Source organism: Hirundo rustica, chromosome 7 (genome assembly GCF_015227805.2).
Source record: "Hirundo rustica isolate bHirRus1 chromosome 7, bHirRus1.pri.v3, whole genome shotgun sequence".
In the NCBI taxonomy this organism is placed as follows: Eukaryota; Metazoa; Chordata; class Aves; order Passeriformes; family Hirundinidae; genus Hirundo; species Hirundo rustica.
The window spans coordinates 11469678-11488034 of NC_053456.1; the positions used below are offsets into that span (position 1 = coordinate 11469678).

The window sequence follows — 18357 nt, forward strand, 5'->3', positions numbered from 1 at the left end:
TGCAGGTATGTTCCTGTTTTGCCATCTGTGCACAGCTGTATTAAGTGGGGGCACTAGTTCTGGATTTTTCATTCTGTGTATGAGTATTTTCTGGTCCCTGTGTAAATGAGGCCCTCAGAACCATGATGCAGCCCAAGAAAGGCATCATCTGTCTGTCAGTAGTTCGAGGGTATCAGCATTCCTGAAGTTAAGAAAGGTACCTGCACTTGAGTATCTGCATGAGCTAGGCTAAATATATACCTGGGATTATGCTCAAAGTAGTTTTACCTGTAGCAGGGACCTGCTGATTCAGTTAAGTCTGTGAAAAATTAACTGGGAGATCATTTGGGCATGGCTCAGCTGGTGAAACTCATAGCCTGGAGCCAGAAGGTCACAAATTCCCTTCCCATGGTGGCCCTCCAGCTCGCTCCCACTGCTGACTTTGCAGCACTGCTCTCTCTAGGAGGCGAGGAGGAGCTGCCCTTTGACTGGATCCCACCGAGCAGGAGACTAAATGAGGATTCACCACTTTGTGAGTGGAGGGACTTTCAAAGGATAGCTGAAGAGGGAAAGGAAGCTCTGAGCAGTCTGTTCTACAGTTTTCTTTTTCATAACTATAGCAGAGCAGTATTAAAGGGAGTGGTGCACTTAAATAAAATCAAAACTACATGAAATCAAATCTTCTAGACTGTCAGAGCTATTTCAAGAAAAGCTGGTATATAATTTAGTTGGGAAAGGGTTAATCTTTGTGTCAGTGATGTCCTGACAGTCACAATAAGATGTCACTCCAGTTTATGTTCCTGGGCTTCTTCTGCAGAAGACAGAAGTGATCCTTGGTTATGATTTGATAATCTGGTGTCCAACAGGCTGTGTTAATCAGGAGAAAATGTCTGTTTTGAGCAAGCTGTGTATGTGTCAGTCTTTCTTACCTGAATTTCCCCTCAGCACAGGGACTGCTAATTGCTCCCAGCTACTGCTCACAATTTAAGTTATATGTGACACACAGAGACTCAATCTAAAGTGACCAAGGAAGGGGAATTTGAAGAGGAACAGAACTGTTAGGGGTACTGTCTCCAAGAAGTCATAGTACGAGGCAGTTCTTTGGAAATCAGGAAGGTTTGTTTGTCTATGCAAATTCCAATATTGCTGTTGTTCATCATGGCCAGGAGACATCAAATGACAAAAACAACATATTCACCAACCAGCAAATATCACCCCTTCTCCAGCTGAGTACTGATACCTAGTTAAAGCTTCTCTTTTTTAAAACAGGCAAGAAAAGGTCTATGATTTTATTCCAGATTACATAGCTGGAGGTATCAAAGCAGTGGTAGTACAGTTAGATATTTTGGGTTGCCTGGATAATTGGCTGTTTTTCCAAGTCCAAGCAGAAGTCTTTAGGCAGTTGGGTCTTTGCCATGGCTCAAAATCTGCCTTCTGTTGCGGAAAGCAAGGCCTGGGATCAGCAGAGCAGCACAGCTGAGAGCACCACATTTCCCCCCAGGGACACGGGAGAGGAAAAGTTGGTCCATGGAGTTGGAGCTGAGTCACACCTTGTTGTGAGTGCAAATGCAGGAGATTGGCAAAGCGCAGACCTCAACAGAAGGTCGAAATTAATGTAAGCCTCGGCTACAGACTAGATGGCTCTGGGTTGGGATTCATGTTTGGTTTGCATTTTTTAACTTTGAGCTGTTTTCATACTGTTTGTAGCACAACAGTCTCTTCAATGCTGTTGATTTAATGGGGTGATGTGAAGAGTCAAGCCTGCTTCAGTCATAACTGGGAACATTTAGGGGGATTGACAATGTAAATGCCTTTCACTTACTTTTAGAGCATTAGAACGTAATTGAAGTTGTGAATGATATTAAATCTTGTTGATTTTTATCAGTCTTTGTTTGGAGTTATTTGGAATAGAACCATCTTTCTGTTGCCAATTAGTTAATATTAACTCATTTGTTCCAGTGTAGTTACTCACCCATAACTAAGGAGGGATGCTGCTTGCTGACCCAACACCACTGATATGACATTGCATCAGATTCATGCCAGCAAAATGAGAATAATTTCTTATTATTGAGTATTTTAAAAGAGAAATAGTTTCATATCTTGGAAATCAGCAGCAGAGTGAAAAATCATAGCATAGCTAATTCCCTGCTTCTGTCTCTGGCACAAGGCCTCTAGACTTAACTGATGTATGTTTTCTATGTGTAAGGGAAGGATCCTGTGCCATATCCTAGATATCTAGTTTTTGTAAGTTATGATATAGAAGGTCCATAAGTATAATTGGGATGCTTATTGTACATTATTGTACATTCTTTGTTGTAACCCTCTAAAAGAGGGAGAAGAAGAAGAAATCTATCTAAGAAGATAACTGTCTATTACCTCTAGATGATTTTTATTATCTTGCTGAAGTGTTTTTAGATTGGCTCTGACATCTATCTATTGTAACTGTCCTCTGATGATATGATCTGTGTAGGTTTCTGCAAAAAGAAAAGCACTAAATGATCATAGTCTTGAAGATTAATTGTTACCTAGTCCATGCTGGAAGCTGCCAAGGGCTGCTGTTGGGCAGTCATGGGTGTTTCATAATACACGTTTATGTGCTTTTTCTGTCTCCCAATACATTTCAGATGTTTAGTGCCCAGGAGAAGCAGTCTAATCTACTTCATATCTGAATCTTTATAAAAATCACATTGCTTTTTCATCTGCTTAACACTCCCCATTGCTGAGTCCACTTCCTGCTTTGAAACCAAGTCCATAATTGTTTGTTCCTGTCTGGATCAGACTGTAAAGCCTTCAGGGATGGGAGTTTGCCCAACTAGGTACTGGTAAACCTCCATCCCCTCCAGCTTATATTATACAGACTTTAAGTATCCACCTCTAGATGGCAAAAATTGGCTCAAAAGCACAGCCACGTGCCTCGTAAGCCTGAAAGCAAAACCTTGTTCTTCTGCTTATTAAACTTCTCTGGCGCTCTGCCTTTTTCATGATGATGTACAAAGCCTCTAAACTTTCGGTGGGGCTTTGCCTGCACTGCCTCATCTTCTACAACCTTCTGCAGAGACACTGTGACGAGCAATCATGGCAAAGTACTCCAGCTTAAGCTCCTGGGGGAAGCTCTCATCCAGGTGCTGCTTTGCTGAGATCCCTGCATGTTACACTGATGCCCTGTGTAGCCTATGAACCTGGCATGTTCTGCCTTAGGGGAGTCAGGACATTTTTCTTTCCTTATTTGCCAGTACTTTGTGTCTCTTTAAAGCAGAAATGAAACTGTCAAAACTCGTCAGCTGGTTGCTGCAGCCATCAGGCAGCATGCAGCATGTTAATGCATGGAGTGTAATAGCTGAGCAGAAGAAATTGGGTGGAAGAGATGGAGTCTGAGTTCTGGCTGTCTTAAGTGAGCAGGATCCTGTGGATGCAGTGAGCTGTGAACCAGGTAAACCCGTGGGAATTGTCATCCAAAGTTTGTCCAGCAAATTTTGTAGAACTTTGATTCCAATGTGCTTTTCTATTAGAAAGCAGGGATCTGTCACAGGTCACTGTCTTGGTCACGCTAATACTGTACATCAGCATTTCCCCTCACACTGACATCGGGAAGCAATTCCCATGCATATTCCTGAGGCCTGACCTGTTACTTTGAAGTTTACTCCTTGGCAGCATTAAGGAAGACATTGCTAGAAGTGAACAGCTTTCCATGTGCTACACCTCGCTGGCTTTGTGCATGGAATATGGCTCCTTCCCTAAAACAAGCTGGGTGGAAGTATAAAAGCTTCTCTCTCATGACACTCACTAGAAAGGGCTTAGTGCATCTCACAGATCTTTCAAGGAACCCACCAGCACACGGAGATTACGTTATGCCAGCAAAAGTCAGGCTGAATCTAGTCACCAGTGTGTAGAGCATAAAGTAAGCCTTTAGAAAGGAGAAAAACCTGCTGCTTTAAGGCCAAGAGCTATCTCTTAGATCTGCATTCCAGGGCTACCTGCCCTGTGTTGAATGATGTCAAACTATCCAGTTCAAGCCATGGTTTGCTCTAAGCTTTTACTAGGAGGTAAAATCATGTTTGTGACATGCCTTACATACAGCTTAATGTCTGCTTTTAAAGAGCTGCAGGCTCTCTGTAGTCTTGCACATCTTGCTTCATAGCCACCCTTTTGAACCCGCTGCTTCCAGGTGCCATCGTCATTTGGTGGCTTTTCTACTTTTCTTTTGTATCTCTGAGATTCCTAAGAATAATTACATTAGGTCAGACAAAAATCTCGCTTCTCTTGACACCCTACCTGCCTGCCTAGCAAGAAGCAAGCATACAGTGATGCTTCCCTGTGGATATTCTTCCCCCGTCCAGCTGTCTTAAAGCCTTTCCGTGTGAATGGCTCTGCCTGCTTCCCTATGTGTGTTGGCTTTTTTTTTTCCCTTCAGTTAACTTGTCTAACTTCTAATCCTCTTGTGACAGCAAGCTTCCCCGTCTGAGCACGTAGCAAACAGCACCCTTTCATTTTCTTGGGCTTAAAGGTTAGATTACATAGACACTTCTTATTGTGGTGTCACTGCTAGTACGAGCCTTTCCTGTCACTTCCCGGTGTGTATCTGTTGATCTTGCCTTCAAAGCTAGGAGGAAGACCTGTTCCTTCATCCTATTTACTCATTTCTCCCACTCCTTTTAAGGTTGTTTCACTCTGCTGGTTAGGTTAAAGCCCTGATTAAAAGGTACTTGATTTTTTGATATTGTAAGGTATGTACAATTTGCAAGGCACAAGCGTTGTGCCTCATGGCAAAATGTCTTTGCTAAACTCCATTACAATTACATGTTCTTGTTGCCAAATGACCTGGCAGGTTGTATCTTTTGATAATGCACTTCCCTCCGTTTGGAAATGCTGCTGCTTTCTTTGGCAGGGCCGGGTGAGCTGGACTCTGAGCCAGCTGGGTAAATGCTGAGAGCCCCTCGTGGGATGCAGAGTCCATCTGGGCAGCTGAATGTTTTGTTTTGCCAAAGCCAGGAGGAAGGAGGGGCTGGTACTTGCATTGCAAAGCGGTGGCATTTGGCTTCCTGTGCCAGCAGGGATGAATTTTTCTCTTTGGCTCCCTGGTATTGCCCTACCCCTCCCTACGCCCTGTCACCTGCCGGTGCTTCCCCGGGGAGCGGGAGCTGGTTACCTGCAGAGGCTGCCATCCAAACAGGCAGGTCAGAACATGCTGGAATCCTGTTGATGTCAGTGAGACTTGAGCGTGTTATTAAAGTTAATCACACACTTCAGGGGGTTTGCTGGAGTGTGGCTGAGATGCAGGCGTTGTCTGCCAGATGTGCTCATGGGAGGCTTGGAAATCTCCCTGGTGTCAAATTTGCAAGCTCCTGTCGTGTGCTGGATGTGTAATGGATCCTCGTGTGCTCAGGGAGAAGGGATTTGAAATAGCCAGCCACTGCCTAAATGTAGCCACATCCCTGCTAGAACTGGGTACCAGAGCTGAAAGCAGGATTGTCAGGGGCAGAAATAATTTCTGTACCTTCACAACTTCCCTTGCTTACTTTTTGATGGGCAAAATACGTGTGACCTTTGTTGCTGTCAAACCCTCGCTTATTCTGTGAAAAATCATCACTGTATTTTAATGTTCCTTGTGCATGGAATTGGTTAACAGGCTTTTTGTCTCATGCACTTGTTTCACACCTTCAACTTAATAGGCATAGTAAACTGTGTGCAAACAGGATATGGAGCTCAAAGCCAGATAGAATATTCATTAAATTTTTCGCCTACTGCTTTGTTTGTTTTCTTTTCTTTATGGTAGTGTGTTTGAGATCAGAGTCCAGTATTGTTGCTTTTTTATCAAGTAGGATACCAAACGGATATAAGGTTTAATTTTTTTTTTTACAATTTTCTTTTAGTGTGTTGTGATATATGTGCAAGCTTTTCTTTCTGAGAGTGTCCGAAAACACTTCCCAACAGCGTTTGGTGTTGCTGCAGAACAAAATCCCAAGTGGGCTGTGTTCAAATTGTTATATTTGGGCTTTTTTAGCTGGTGAATAGTTAAATTGATGGTAAAATATGAGGGCCCTTTGTAAGTTCATGCTTTCCATCCTTTGTGGAAAGCAGACATCAGAAGCTGCAGTACCAGGAAGTGGATTCCTTTAGAGACCTTCTGGGAGCTCCTGACTTAATCCACTCCAGAAATTCCACTCTGTGCTATCAAAGCCTGGCATTAGGTTTCCCTCAAATACTTGGGTGTTTCTCTTCTTTCCCAACAAAATCACACAGCGCTGGCTCCTAAGCTCGTACTAACTTATGTGGAAAAATAGTAACTTTCATGCTTCTCATGTGTGAAATGGAAGAGAAATTAGCAAAGAAATATCTGGAAGAGGGAAAACTTGCTGTAAGTGGGAAAGCAAGCATTCTGCTCTGCATGGCTACTCATTCACAGATCTTTCAGGAAGAATTTTTTTTAATATTGACCACATTGTGGATTTCCATTCATTTTGGAATATGTTTTAATGTTATAATTAAATGCTGAGAAAGGCCTGAAGTGAATGGAGCACTCGGGCAGCTTTACTTCTGTAAATGGGGCACTGGTACAGAAGCAGTCCAAAATCTGAGGTTGCTTCACCATCCTGCCCATATCATGCCTGCATGCCGTCTTTGTGCTGTGTGAAGTGTCTGAGATCACATTTACTGTTGGATCTGCCGTGGAGAATGCCAGAAGCCAAGTGGATGAGTTCTGCTGTTTCCTGGGCATACAAGTGTCTCATGCCATTCCTGTTTCAGGGAGGTAGCTGTCAGCATGAGTGGAAGATAAATGTTAGCAGCATGGCTATGATGATATGACTGTGGGTGATCCCTTCTGGTCACTGTTAATTACTGTTACCTTAAAAGTCAATTAAACTTTGTGTTTTGTAGTCCGCAGACTAAGATAAGCTTCCAGCTACTCCTTGTTTCATGCACAGTAGTTGCTTAAAAATAATGAAAGCTCATGTTCTTTTGAGGTATCTGTCCATAGGTTGCCTTATTCAAATAGAAATTCCTGAGTTTGATGCCATCACAGTGTGTGGGAGAGGGGAACAAGGCAAATTCGGCAGCCATGGCTTTGGTCTAAGTGACAGGAAACCTGTGGTTCGATTTATTTGCTGTTTTGCAGATTGCCTGGGACAGATTTCCTAGTGCCGGTTTCAAAGTACTGACTTCAGACAACCCCAGGTAGTTCGGTTCAGGAGGAGGTAGAGAACTGGTGCTGGGCACCTGAGCCTCCCACACAACCAGGAAAGAGAGGTGCTTTAATCTTCCTGGGCTCAGTTAGGGACTGCCTGGGACTAGCTGGAAGATCCCAAACACGAGGATTTGTAAATGCTTCTTTCTTCTTAAAGCTGAGGTGTTGGATTTTAGTCTGCCTATGAGGGCACCTCTGTCCACTCAGGATTTCCCTGCCCTTTAAAGTAAACCCTGAGAAGAAGAGAGTGAGATAAGATGGGGAAAAACATCCTCCATCTTTTGTGTAGTAACAAGAACCTGAGGAGCAAAGAGTGTGTTATTTGTGGCCAGGAAGAGTGCAGCCAAGAGGAAGCTTCATTTTGTTGCCTGGCAATTAGCACAGACACTTGAAAAAAGAAAACCTGCCTTCCCATCCTGTTCTTTTTTATCCAATTACTGCAGAATGTAAAATTAATAAATTCTCTTGGGAGAAGAGACCAGATTTGGGTCTTTCTTCTTTGAACTAGCTGTCCTGTCTGCTGGGGAAGAGTGAAAGTTGTGAATCTGCTTTATCTCAGGGTAGAGCCGAATTTAGCATCATCCTTACTTTGTGTGACTGCTTGACAGTGTGGGCTTGTTGCAAAGGGTGGCTGCTGCTGCTGTTTCCACTTGTTCTTCCTCCCATATTGTATGGTGATCCCGGTGCTGATAGGTTCGATGTGCTGAGCGCAGAGCTGCCTGGTCAGGGGCTCCCTAGAGGCTGCTTGTGTCTGTGACCTGGATTTGGCTGCAGCATGGTTCAGCTGGGAAGGGGCAGGACACAGCTGCCATGGGTGTCTCAGCGTGGGCACTGAGGTGACACTGAAAGCTGCAGCAGGGACACTTGTGGTAGTGGTTAAGGAGATACGTTTTGTGTAAGTCGAAGCTGTTGGGTTTGGTTCTTTGACAGTGGCTGGAGAGTTGTCATCCTCTCGTTCCTCCTGGGATGGGAGTGCCTGTCTGTCTCGGGTGACACATCATTTCTCAAACTGGCCACAACTCTGACGCAGTTACGTTAGGCAGGAAGGTCTGCTTGCCACTGGCTGGAGCAAAGATGTCCCTGGAGACAGAGGATATGAATTCTCAGAGTCATTGCCCCTCGACAGAGCCTCCTGCAGATCTGTTAATGAACATCCCCAAGCATTTCCTGGCAGTCATTCCTAGCACACTCCAGCGGTGTTGGCTGTCAAGTGTGACCTCATTAACATCAGGGTTTGCTCTACTTTCGTTTCAGGTCGTCAGAGCTGCTGAAGAAGCTGCTTCCACCCTGGCGAGTTCCATCCACCCCGAGCAGTGCATCAAGGTGCTTTGCCCCATCATTCAGACTGCAGATTATCCAATTAACTTAGCTGCCATCAAAATGCAAACGAAAGTCATCGAGAGGATTTCCAAGGAATCGTTGCATCAGCTCCTACCCGATATCATTCCTGGGTTGTTACAGGTACAGAATGCCGTATCACTGCTCCTGAGCAAAAGCCACCGTTAATTTGGGAGATCTGTGCCCTAAAGGAGAATGATGGATCCTTTGGGACCAGATTCTAGTAAATTAAACCATTTACTTTTTGGTAAAATAAATTTTTTGTATATGAATTTTTGATCCTTTTAGTGTTAAGGAAAGGAAAACTCAAGTTCTTATGTGTATGTTCCACAACTGGATTCCTTTTTCTGACTCCTAAATAAGCCAGTAGCAGCCATGTAATAAATATGGGGGTAGCAGTTAGCCACATTTTATACTGTCTCTGTAATCTTACAGTCCCTTTAATTTCCCTTTAATTCTGCTGAGCCGTTCTGTGCTTTGATGGTACTTCGCACTTGAATTTGAATCCCAGCAGGCAAGTTGCTCCTTTCCTCTTTTCTCTCTGAAATTAGGACCAAACTACTTGCTGACTTCTTTCAGCCCCTTTCATAACCCTCTCAGGCTGGGTGGGGAGCTGTGTTTTCGCCAGTGCTAAGGCTTGGTTGTACACTGTAGGTTTAGCTTTAGTCCCCTAAAGCAGCTGGCAGTGCTGGGATGGGGCTGCAAACCAGAAGGAAACAGGTGAAGTAGCAGTGAAATAGGAGAGAAAATGTGTGTGTTTACTGGGGAGAGACTGTGACAGGAACTGGTCAGTCAGAGAGAAAGGGGGAGATGTGTTTGGGTGGGTAAGACTTCCATGGAGAGCTGGGATAAAGAGGCCTCATTGTGAACATAAAATGCTGGAAGGACAAGAGCAAAGTCAGAAATTCCCCTTACGCATCCTAGCATTCATCCCAACTTTGTAGTGTCAGCTCTTGCAATTCTTAAATCTCAGCTTCTGGGAATTGGACAATTCTGTATTGATCTAAACTTTTGTTGTAAAATGGTTTTAGCCATCATTGTTGGAGACAACAATCTGAACAGCAAAGCTTTGATGCACTGGAAGTCTGAGAGCAGCATGCCTTCAAAAAGGCAGTTTTATTTGTCTTTTTTAATTACTTCCATGTCTTTAAATGGTTCTTATTTCAGAGCCTAGTTTGCCTGAGATATTTCCTTACCTTAGAAACTCAGTGATTGAAGGAATTTACTCCTTACATTTGGGAAGTATTTCGGGATCCTGGCTGAAGGACTGTGTGTGGAGAGAATGACCTTTGTGCTTGTTTACCATGCTGAGGGTCCTGGCAGAGTGGTGAGGAGGCGAGGGGCGTCAGCAGCAGTGTGAGCACAAGTGTGCAGCTCAACAGCCTGGAGCAGGCTCTCCATGAACAGATGGGGCATGGAAGAACAGGGCTTGGCAGGGGAGAGTGGTGGTGCTTGTCCTGGTCCTGATGAGGAGGCTCAAGCCTCTTCTCCACCTTTGATGCTCAATAGCTTGGTGTTTCTCTAAGCTCACTGAGGCCTCCTGCTTTCCTAGCTCAGTGCTTTGTGGGATTGCAGACTGTCATTTTGGGCTGTACTTTGGCCCTGCAGCTGGAACAGCCCCAGCTGTGCTGCATCCCTCCTCTGGCTTTCCTGGCAGAGGTGACCCTGCCTCAGGAGGAGCCAGCATCCAGCAGGCTGAGGTGATGTCTGCCTTTCTCGTGGGGTGGGATGGCTGCTGAGTTTGGGACTGGTGTCCATAGCTGCTGAGTGACCTGGTGGCTAGATTGAGCTCTGCCCAAGCTGCCCAAGATCAGCACAGGTACAGGGGTCTTTCAGCATGTTCTTTCCTGTGGTATTTCCTACTTGATAGGTAAGCTGCCCTCCAAAGAGTCCTAACTGTTCAGGATAGTTCCTGGTCATCTGAACTGGACACAGAAGTGTGTGTATCTGATAGAGTCCCAAGCTCGAGTTAGGAGTATTGTGTATTGTTATCTGATGCTATAAATAACTAGATATTAATGACTTACAACATGACAGTAATAAGCAATAACAGAAGGAACAGATATGGTGATTGCATTCTCTTGCTCTTTCAGGTATTCAGATTGCAAACTGTTCTGTTAAGCAAAGGGGTTTTTTATTGATCTCTTAGGTCAGCCACATTTACAAAATGTACATCAGCTCTGTAGTATATTGCTCAGGAAGGGTGTTGGAGAGTGCTGTTTGCCTTCTGACCTTTCTCTCTCCTTTCCAGGGTTATGATAACACAGAGAGCAGTGTCCGAAAAGCCAGTGTATTTTGCCTGGTGGCTATTTATTCAGTAATTGGAGAAGAACTGAAACCTCATCTCGCACAGCTCACAGGAAGCAAGGTACGAGAGTAATGTGTCTCTGGTGTTTTGGTAGGGCAAGCCATTCTGCTGGCTATTACTAGCAGCAAGACCAGTGGCTTCACTGTAGCTCTGGGTCAAGTTCCCTATTAAATTCTGTCTCTCCCTGGCAAATGCCACTGGAGCAGCACCACACTCTCTCAGCACTGTGAGCATTTGAAATCCCACTTGGAAAATGTTAACGGTGTTCAGAGATTGGTTCCGTGATACGTTTGACCTTGTGTAACTGCAGCCTCCCTCTGAGCAGGTCCTTCTCCAGCCCTGTTTGCCTTGCTCCTTTGGCATTACATCCAGAGGTGATTGTGCAGCGAGCTGGATCAGCTGGCTGCTCTGGCTGAAGAGCAGATCTGCAATACAAATTAAATAGCTTTCAGTCTGCTCTGTGGCTGCACGGGCATCCTCGTGCAGAGAGTGATGGGAGTGCATGGGGATGGTGGGAGAGCAGGTCCTCTCAGCAGCAAATTGTGATTAGGGCTGGCAGAAATGCAGGAAGAGCTTCACTCGTAATAGCAGGGCATGTGTCCCTTTCCTTCTGGGACAACAGCACGCTCAAATGACCCTTCAAAGGACTTTGTGCCCTGAAGTCAGACTAGCTGCAAAACTCAGATTCTGACCTGATGCTTCAAGTGAAATGAAGCCCTTAATTCATCCTTCAGACAAGAATTTTATGTTGTTGTTCGATTGCTTTTCAGAGCTGCTCGACAAGCCACCACAATTTTTTTTTCCTGCTGTTTCAAGTCTTCATACCCAAGATTTCAGTGCAATTTTAAGATGAATTCTGCAGTTTTTGTTTCTGAAACAGATCTGTGCACATGAATAGCTACTTAGTTCAGAGGGCTTCATTCTGTCATTTTGAAGCCATAATTTCTTTCACGGCTAAGGAAGTGTGATATAGGTCAAAACAATCTGAGACTAAAGGCACTTAGATTTTATTTCTGTCTTGTCTTACCACTAAACAAATTACAATTTTGCTTTCAAATTGCTCTGCAGAGAGACAGCTACGTGTGCTGATGTTTACTTCTGTTTACTTCTAACATTTGCTATGTTAGGAAACCCCCTATAAAATGTTGTAAAGGCTTTATCATCCCAATATCCTCCACCACATCACTAACTAGAAACATATAGGTAATTCTTCTGGGTTTATGCAGACTGCCTGCCTGTTTAAAGTTAAATGCAAACATGAGTCATTACAGGATCTGGAGTTAAAGTGGCAAGGAGGAGAAAGAAAACAAATCCATGCAAGAGAAGTATATAGTCATAACAACTGCAGTTGCACTAGATGTACCACATTAATGAAGATATAATGTCATTGAAACAGACCATTTTATAAAACAGGGAAAAGTTCAGGGTGTTTCCTGGGGGGGAGACCCATGGCTCTTGGATCACCAGTGTGCCTGCAGCCCTGCTGACCTCTGTGGGAATCCTGCCTGACCTGACCTGGCTGCAGGATTGAGGTCTGTGAATTGATGGCTGATGAAGTGAAATGCAGAAGGCTTTTCTAAATCCCATTAGGTCTGTCTGTAACTTCAGTGGGACTGGGCAAAGCCTCTTGTCTCTGCTCTGAAATATGGTCAGCTTTCTTGATTTTCCTCCAGAGTGCCCAGTGTCAGCTCACCCCAAAACGAGCTCACCACAGAATACGAGTTTTTACATTGGCAGTCAGCTTTTCCCCGCCTGTATTTTTTCTGGCATCTTCTCCTGATCTTTCTTTCTTTCTTTCAGATGAAGCTACTAAACTTGTATATAAAGAGGGCACAGACCACCAACAGCAACAGCAGCTCCTCTTCAGATGTTTCAACGCACAGTTAATGGAGATCTGTGGACATATGTGTAGACTTAGAAGCAATCAACGGTGCCTCTCAGAGACCTTTCTGCTACTCTTCACTGGCGTGCTCCATCAGCTTAAGGAGGCCATGCAGATATTTATTGCAATCAGTATTTTAGTCCCTTGAAAGCTTTTATGTAGAATCTTACTGGTATTGAATGTAAAGGAAGCAAGGTCTGTGTCGCAGTCTTGATTAAAAGTGAACATCAGAAAGCCATACTTAAACATATTTGTATAGCCTGCTGAAATCTCAGAAATATGTTTAGGTTAGCATTCTAACACTGAGTCCAAGAACGTGGACACATGTAAAAGTCAAAAAATCTTGTTGGTTTAGTTCATACCCAGTTTTGGTTTCTGTGTGCTAGTTACCTGATCTCTCCCCCCACCCATGCTGGCTGGGTCCTTCTCTTCTTTCAAGTCTTGTATTCCCATTTTGTATTCCCTGTTGCAGCTTGCCTAACTTGCAGGGTTCTCCACGGGGGGATCTTTGCAGGTGTGGCTGTGATTCCAGCCTCAGATGCTTTAATACTGAGAGATATCAAGTGAGTAATGAAAATGTAGGTTCTTTTTAAACATCTGAGTTTTGTACATAGTTGTGACCGACCCCAGATGGGCTGATCTCTCTGTAACTGCTCTCCAGCCAGCTGTGCTGTGCATAACAGCCGGGCTCTTGCTCGTTTCGTTGACTTTGTAAATACTTCTCCCCTCTCAACCCATTTGGGTCTTTCGTATGTTCAAAAAGACTCTCCAGGTTACCTTTTACTCCCCAAAGGGAACCCGAGGCCCGGTTCTGGGACCGATGTCTGCAGATAGGATAGTGGAGTTAGGTGGGTGGGATGGGGTTGGGCTCTGGGTGTGTCAGTGGGTGGGCAGTGGGAGCTGGCAGAGCTGTATTTCAGTGCCAGCTGTTTTCCTTGAAATCTGTAGCATCAAAGGGCTGATCTGCTGCTCTGACTGAGCCACTGATGCTGGATGGCTTTGTCCCCACGACTCCTTTGCACTTTGGGCAAAATGTTCATCCCCAGGGTACAGAAAGGGTGTCTGAATCTGAACAGAACTACCACATGGAAGCGTCTCTGAGCCAGCTGGGACAGTGCTGGTTGCCTGCCGCAGCCCCTCACGTTCCTGAAGTCCCTGCAGTGCTGTTAACTGCCTTTGGAAGCCTCCTTTGTGGCCATCTCCACGCACAGGCTTGCTGGGTGCTCTTTGTTCCAGAAGAGCCCCTCACTGGGCACTGCTGGTAGCAGGGTGCTCTGAGTGAGGATGCAGCAGCAAAGTCCTTTTGCAGCCTAATGACACAGAGCAGGTCAGAGGCAAACCAGCAGCAATCAAATACCCCACAGCACCTCCCTTTCCTGAACAGAGACCCCTCTGTTTGCAAAGGGGGAGCTCCCCCTGGCCCTGCCCGTAACCAGGGAAGGCAGCAGGTTGCTAATTAGCGTGCTGTGTTTGGCCCTGGGCTGGATCCTGGCTGATGGGAGTGCCCACCCCAAAGCTGCCACGGATCACAGCTTGGGGTTTTGTCCCCAGTGCCAGTGGTGCAAGAGGATGGTGGGCCTGCAGCTTATGGCTGCAGCTGTGGTGATGGATGTGTGCTTCCTGGCTGCTCTCAGTGCCCCGGAGTCTCTCCAGCTTCCTCCATCTCCCCTTCAGGGAGCTGAAGGGACACCTCGGAAACACACTGAGAACGTGAAGCTCCGTTACTGTAGCAGGGGAGGGTAAAGCCCCTTCCATCAGTTATCCCTGTGTGTTTCAGCCCCATCCCTGAGGAGCTAAGCTGGGACCCGCCAGCTTTTCTCCCAGTCCTCATCTCGGGAGGGACTGGGGCTGTGGGTCCCCGTGGCACTGGGCTGCAAAGCTTGTTGGTCCCTTTCCCTGCTCACCTGAGAGCAGGGGAGGTGACCTGCTCCTGTACATACCTGTGCGGGCTTTTGCTGGCTGCAGGGCAACTTTCCCCATCTTTCACAGACACCGTGTGCTTTCCTGGGGTGTGAGATTCCCCCAGGGTCTTTCCACAGGCTCAGAAAAGCCATCCTCGCTTAAAGGGGGATTGTCTGCGCCGTGGTTCGTGTCTGCCTTTCTGTGGACCATTTCTTCTCCACGCCTTTCTGTATGCTTGTTAGAACGCTCTTTTTAAATTTTTTTTGAATGCTTCAAATTTGATTTTAACACAAATTTATTTTTCCTTTTGAGGAAATACTCAGTTGACTTGTTGGCAGCAGTTAAGCTGTCTTGTTTGAATTTTTAGTAGTGGGCTAGGGGTTTTTTGGGGGGTGGTTATTTTTTTGTTGTTGTTTGTTTGTTTTTTTTTTTTTTTTTAGTTGTGCTCTTAACTGTTTAGTATTTATCTTCTGTTTCTCCCCATCTCAGCTCAGCATCTTCTGTTCCAGTTCTGGCGTTCAGAAGGTCAGCATAGCTGACCAGGTGATGTTAGTCCCTCCCGGCTGTGATGGAGCTTGGTCTGTCATCATCTGCCGTTTGTTGGTTTTGATTTTTTTTTTTTTTTTTCTTTCCACTGAATGGCACACTGTAGCAAATCTCCAGGAATTGAATTCCTTCTGAAATGATTTTATATGTTTTATAAAATCCCGTCGGTATGCACTGAGAGTGAACGCACTGTACCGTCCCTGACGCCTCGCTCGGGGTCAAAGCTCGTCCTTGAAAAGGCGCCTGCGGCCAGCCTGCGCTTCCCGAGGCCACCGGCACGCCCGGGGCTGCCAAGGGTAGGGTCAGGCCTTACTTCCTGAATCAGATTCAGTTCTGTTTGTCAGCAGATGCTCATTAATGTGCTCCTTAATTCCATTGCTGTCCATCCTTTGAGTACTCTAGGATCCGTTCTGCCTGTACGCAGCGGGAGCGTTCTGCCCGGCTGTTCATCAACCATCGCGGACAATGGACGTTGTAGGGTTGTTCAGTACGTTGAACGTGACCCAGATTTTGTGTTTCCTTTGAAGTACTCAAAGGGCTAGCTCTGAATGTCACCTCTCTGATCTCCACTTCGGACTTCGACAAGCTGTACAATCACCTTGTTTTCTCTTTCAGCAAGCGTAAAGGTCTCTCTGGCTACAAATCACAGTGTCCACGCACGCTTGCAGAGGAAGGTCTGCATGCTTGCAGTGCCTCACTGCTCCGGTGAAGCTTGTGCTCACCTTCTCCTGGCAGTAGCCACCTACTGCAGCTGCCTTTTTTTTTTTTTCTTGCTGCCCATTATGCAGGGCTTCAATTTTTCGTACCTTAAAAAAAAAAAAAAATAAAAAAAAAAATAAAAAAAAAAAAAAGAAAAAAAAAAAGTGTATTTTCTTTGCCCACCATGCTTTAAAAATCTGGATGAGAGAAAACTCTCAGCAGACAGCAGCTCTTGGCTGCAAGGTTGCCGAAATCTCAGATGTGGATGTTTTTTTCTGCCATTGGCTGCACCAGTGCTCCGTGGGCGTGGGCGAATCCCGGCTCCATCTGCCCCACAGGTCTACGTACTGTAGTTCTCATGTAGTTCAGAAATACCGAGGCATGTGGCTTTCTTAAGGTACACTATGTGTGCTTGCCTGGATTACAATACAATACGAGACTGTCTTTTTAATTGCTTATTACTAGCTTACCAATAACCTGTATAAGTAATGTAACTTGCATCTTTGTCATCAGAACCTTTTCTCCCCACCCCTTTATTTATCAAGCATAATATTACATATTACGGGACAGAAAAATAGACCTTTGTAGTACACAGCAGGACGTTGCTAACAATGTTTTAAATGGGAAGTAAAAAACGCTCTGAAAAATGCCGGCCATGAGAAATGACTTTGTTGGCACCGTGTTCATGCGCATGTATTTTCTTTTTTTTTTTTCTATTTTTTTCCGCTTTTTGTCATGTTACATCCATATCTGTATTTATATCTTATTTGTTTCACTTTTGAGTGTATCATGGCAATTGTACAGATGTTTTTTGTTAACATTTACGTGATAGAATTTGCTAAAAAAAAAAAAAAAATTAAAATAAAACCTTTTGAGTTTGCCCTAGAATAAGTGGAATTTGGGTTTCTTGGGGGAGGAACATCAGAGTAATTCACTGTCCAACAGAGCTCCTTAGTCCAACCTGTGCTTGTAAATGATTTGGTCTTATTTGACACAATTGTGTGTGAAAGCTGATGGTCATGCAAAGTCATGTAACTCAAGGAGGAAGGGTTTCAAAGATTCCTGTATTCTGAGGCTTGTTGAGAGAATTACAGAGGTTTTAAGATACATTATGGCTGTAGAAATTTGAGCAGTGAAGCATTTGAGGGAGTGAAGGAGTGCTGGGAACTGCACACATCTCTGTGCCTGGTGCCAGATGACAAAGAACTTGAATTGTCTGGGCAGCCTGAGCACTCAAGCACTTGTGTGTTTTCCTGTGGGAATAATAGCTCATCACAGTTTAAAAACCTGTAGTGAAGCTGTGCTCTACACTGGGGAAATGAGTCCCCTAAGGTATGATTTTTACCTTGATGATCAAGGCAAAAGCTCCTCAGATACCTTGTGCTGGGAGCAAGGAAGCCAGGAGTGCACGAGAGGTTCAGATTTTGTAGGGGAAGCTTTTGGGTGAGTATTCCTAGACAGAAGAATATATGGAGAGTGTCACAGAGCATGAACACCAGCACTGACCCTCCTCACTGTCACCAGGCCCTGCCCCGTGGCAGCCCAGGGATTCTTCTGGATTGAGATTCAGGGGCTGGGAGCAGGGACAGTGATGGCTCTCGCTGCTGCAGATCTCGCCCCTCTGGTGACAGGGTCGTTTTTGACTCTGCTGTGCGTCAGAACAGTAGGAGGGAGGAAGGTCCATCATTGCCCAGCATCCCTGGCTTCTTCCCAGAGCGCTTTCTGTGTGGTTATGCAGGGAGAAAATTAGAGGGGCTGAATTCCAGCTAGAACTTAATCTGGCTACTGCTGTAAGACAATAAGCAATTAACAGCCAGAGGGAGAATCCCCATCCTTTATTGGATGCTTGGGAAACAATGTGACAGAGGATGAGGGAAAGGCTGAGGTCCTTATGCATGAAGCAGATGCTCCTGAGTGCCATCACAAGGCACATACAGGACAGTCAGGGGACCAGAGCCAGCCAACACTGGTTTGTGAAAGGCAGGTCCTGACCGACCTGATCTCCTTCTGTGACAAGGTGACCCACGGAGTGCATGAGAGGAGTGCTGTGGATGCTTTCTGCCCAGCAGAGAAGAACCCAGGGGAGCTGTTTGACAGTGACTGAACACGAGCCAGCTGTGGCCACGGAGGCCAGTGGCACCTGGCCTGGATCAGCAAGAGCGTGGCCAGCAGGACCAGGGCAGGGATTGTCCCTCTGTGCAGGGCGCTGGCGAGGCTGCACCTCTGATGCTGTGTCTTGGGCCCCTCCCTGCAGGAAGGACATTGAGGTGCTGGAGCGTGTCCAGAGAAGGGAAACGGAGCTGTGGAAGGGTGTGGAACATAAATACTACAAGGAGTGCCTGAGGAAGCTGGGGGTGCTTTGGAGAAAAAGGCTCAGGAGACACCTTATAGCTCTCTACAACCGGCTGAAAGAGGTTGTAGTGAGGTGTTCTCTCCTCCCAAGTAACAAATTATAGGGAAGGGGCCTCAGGGGAGGTTTAGATTAGATATTGGGGGGAAAAAATTATGGAAAGGGTTATC

General features: G+C 45.5%; 1 protein-coding gene across 5 annotated transcripts in view; it reads left to right on the forward strand.

Moving 5' to 3' along the window:
* Positions 1-16725, forward strand: part of CLASP1 (cytoplasmic linker associated protein 1) — a 170592-nt gene extending 153867 nt beyond the window's left edge. For all 5 annotated transcript variants that reach the window (XM_058421334.1, XM_058421335.1, XM_058421336.1 and 2 more), the window contains 3 exons: positions 8417-8623; positions 10752-10868; positions 12609-16725. In XM_058421334.1, the coding sequence (XP_058277317.1) occupies positions 8417-8623; positions 10752-10868; positions 12609-12695 (411 nt within the window). In that variant the 3' untranslated portion in view covers positions 12696-16725. The remainder of the gene's footprint in view (positions 1-8416; positions 8624-10751; positions 10869-12608) is intronic.
* Positions 16726-18357: the final 1632 nt, after the last annotated feature.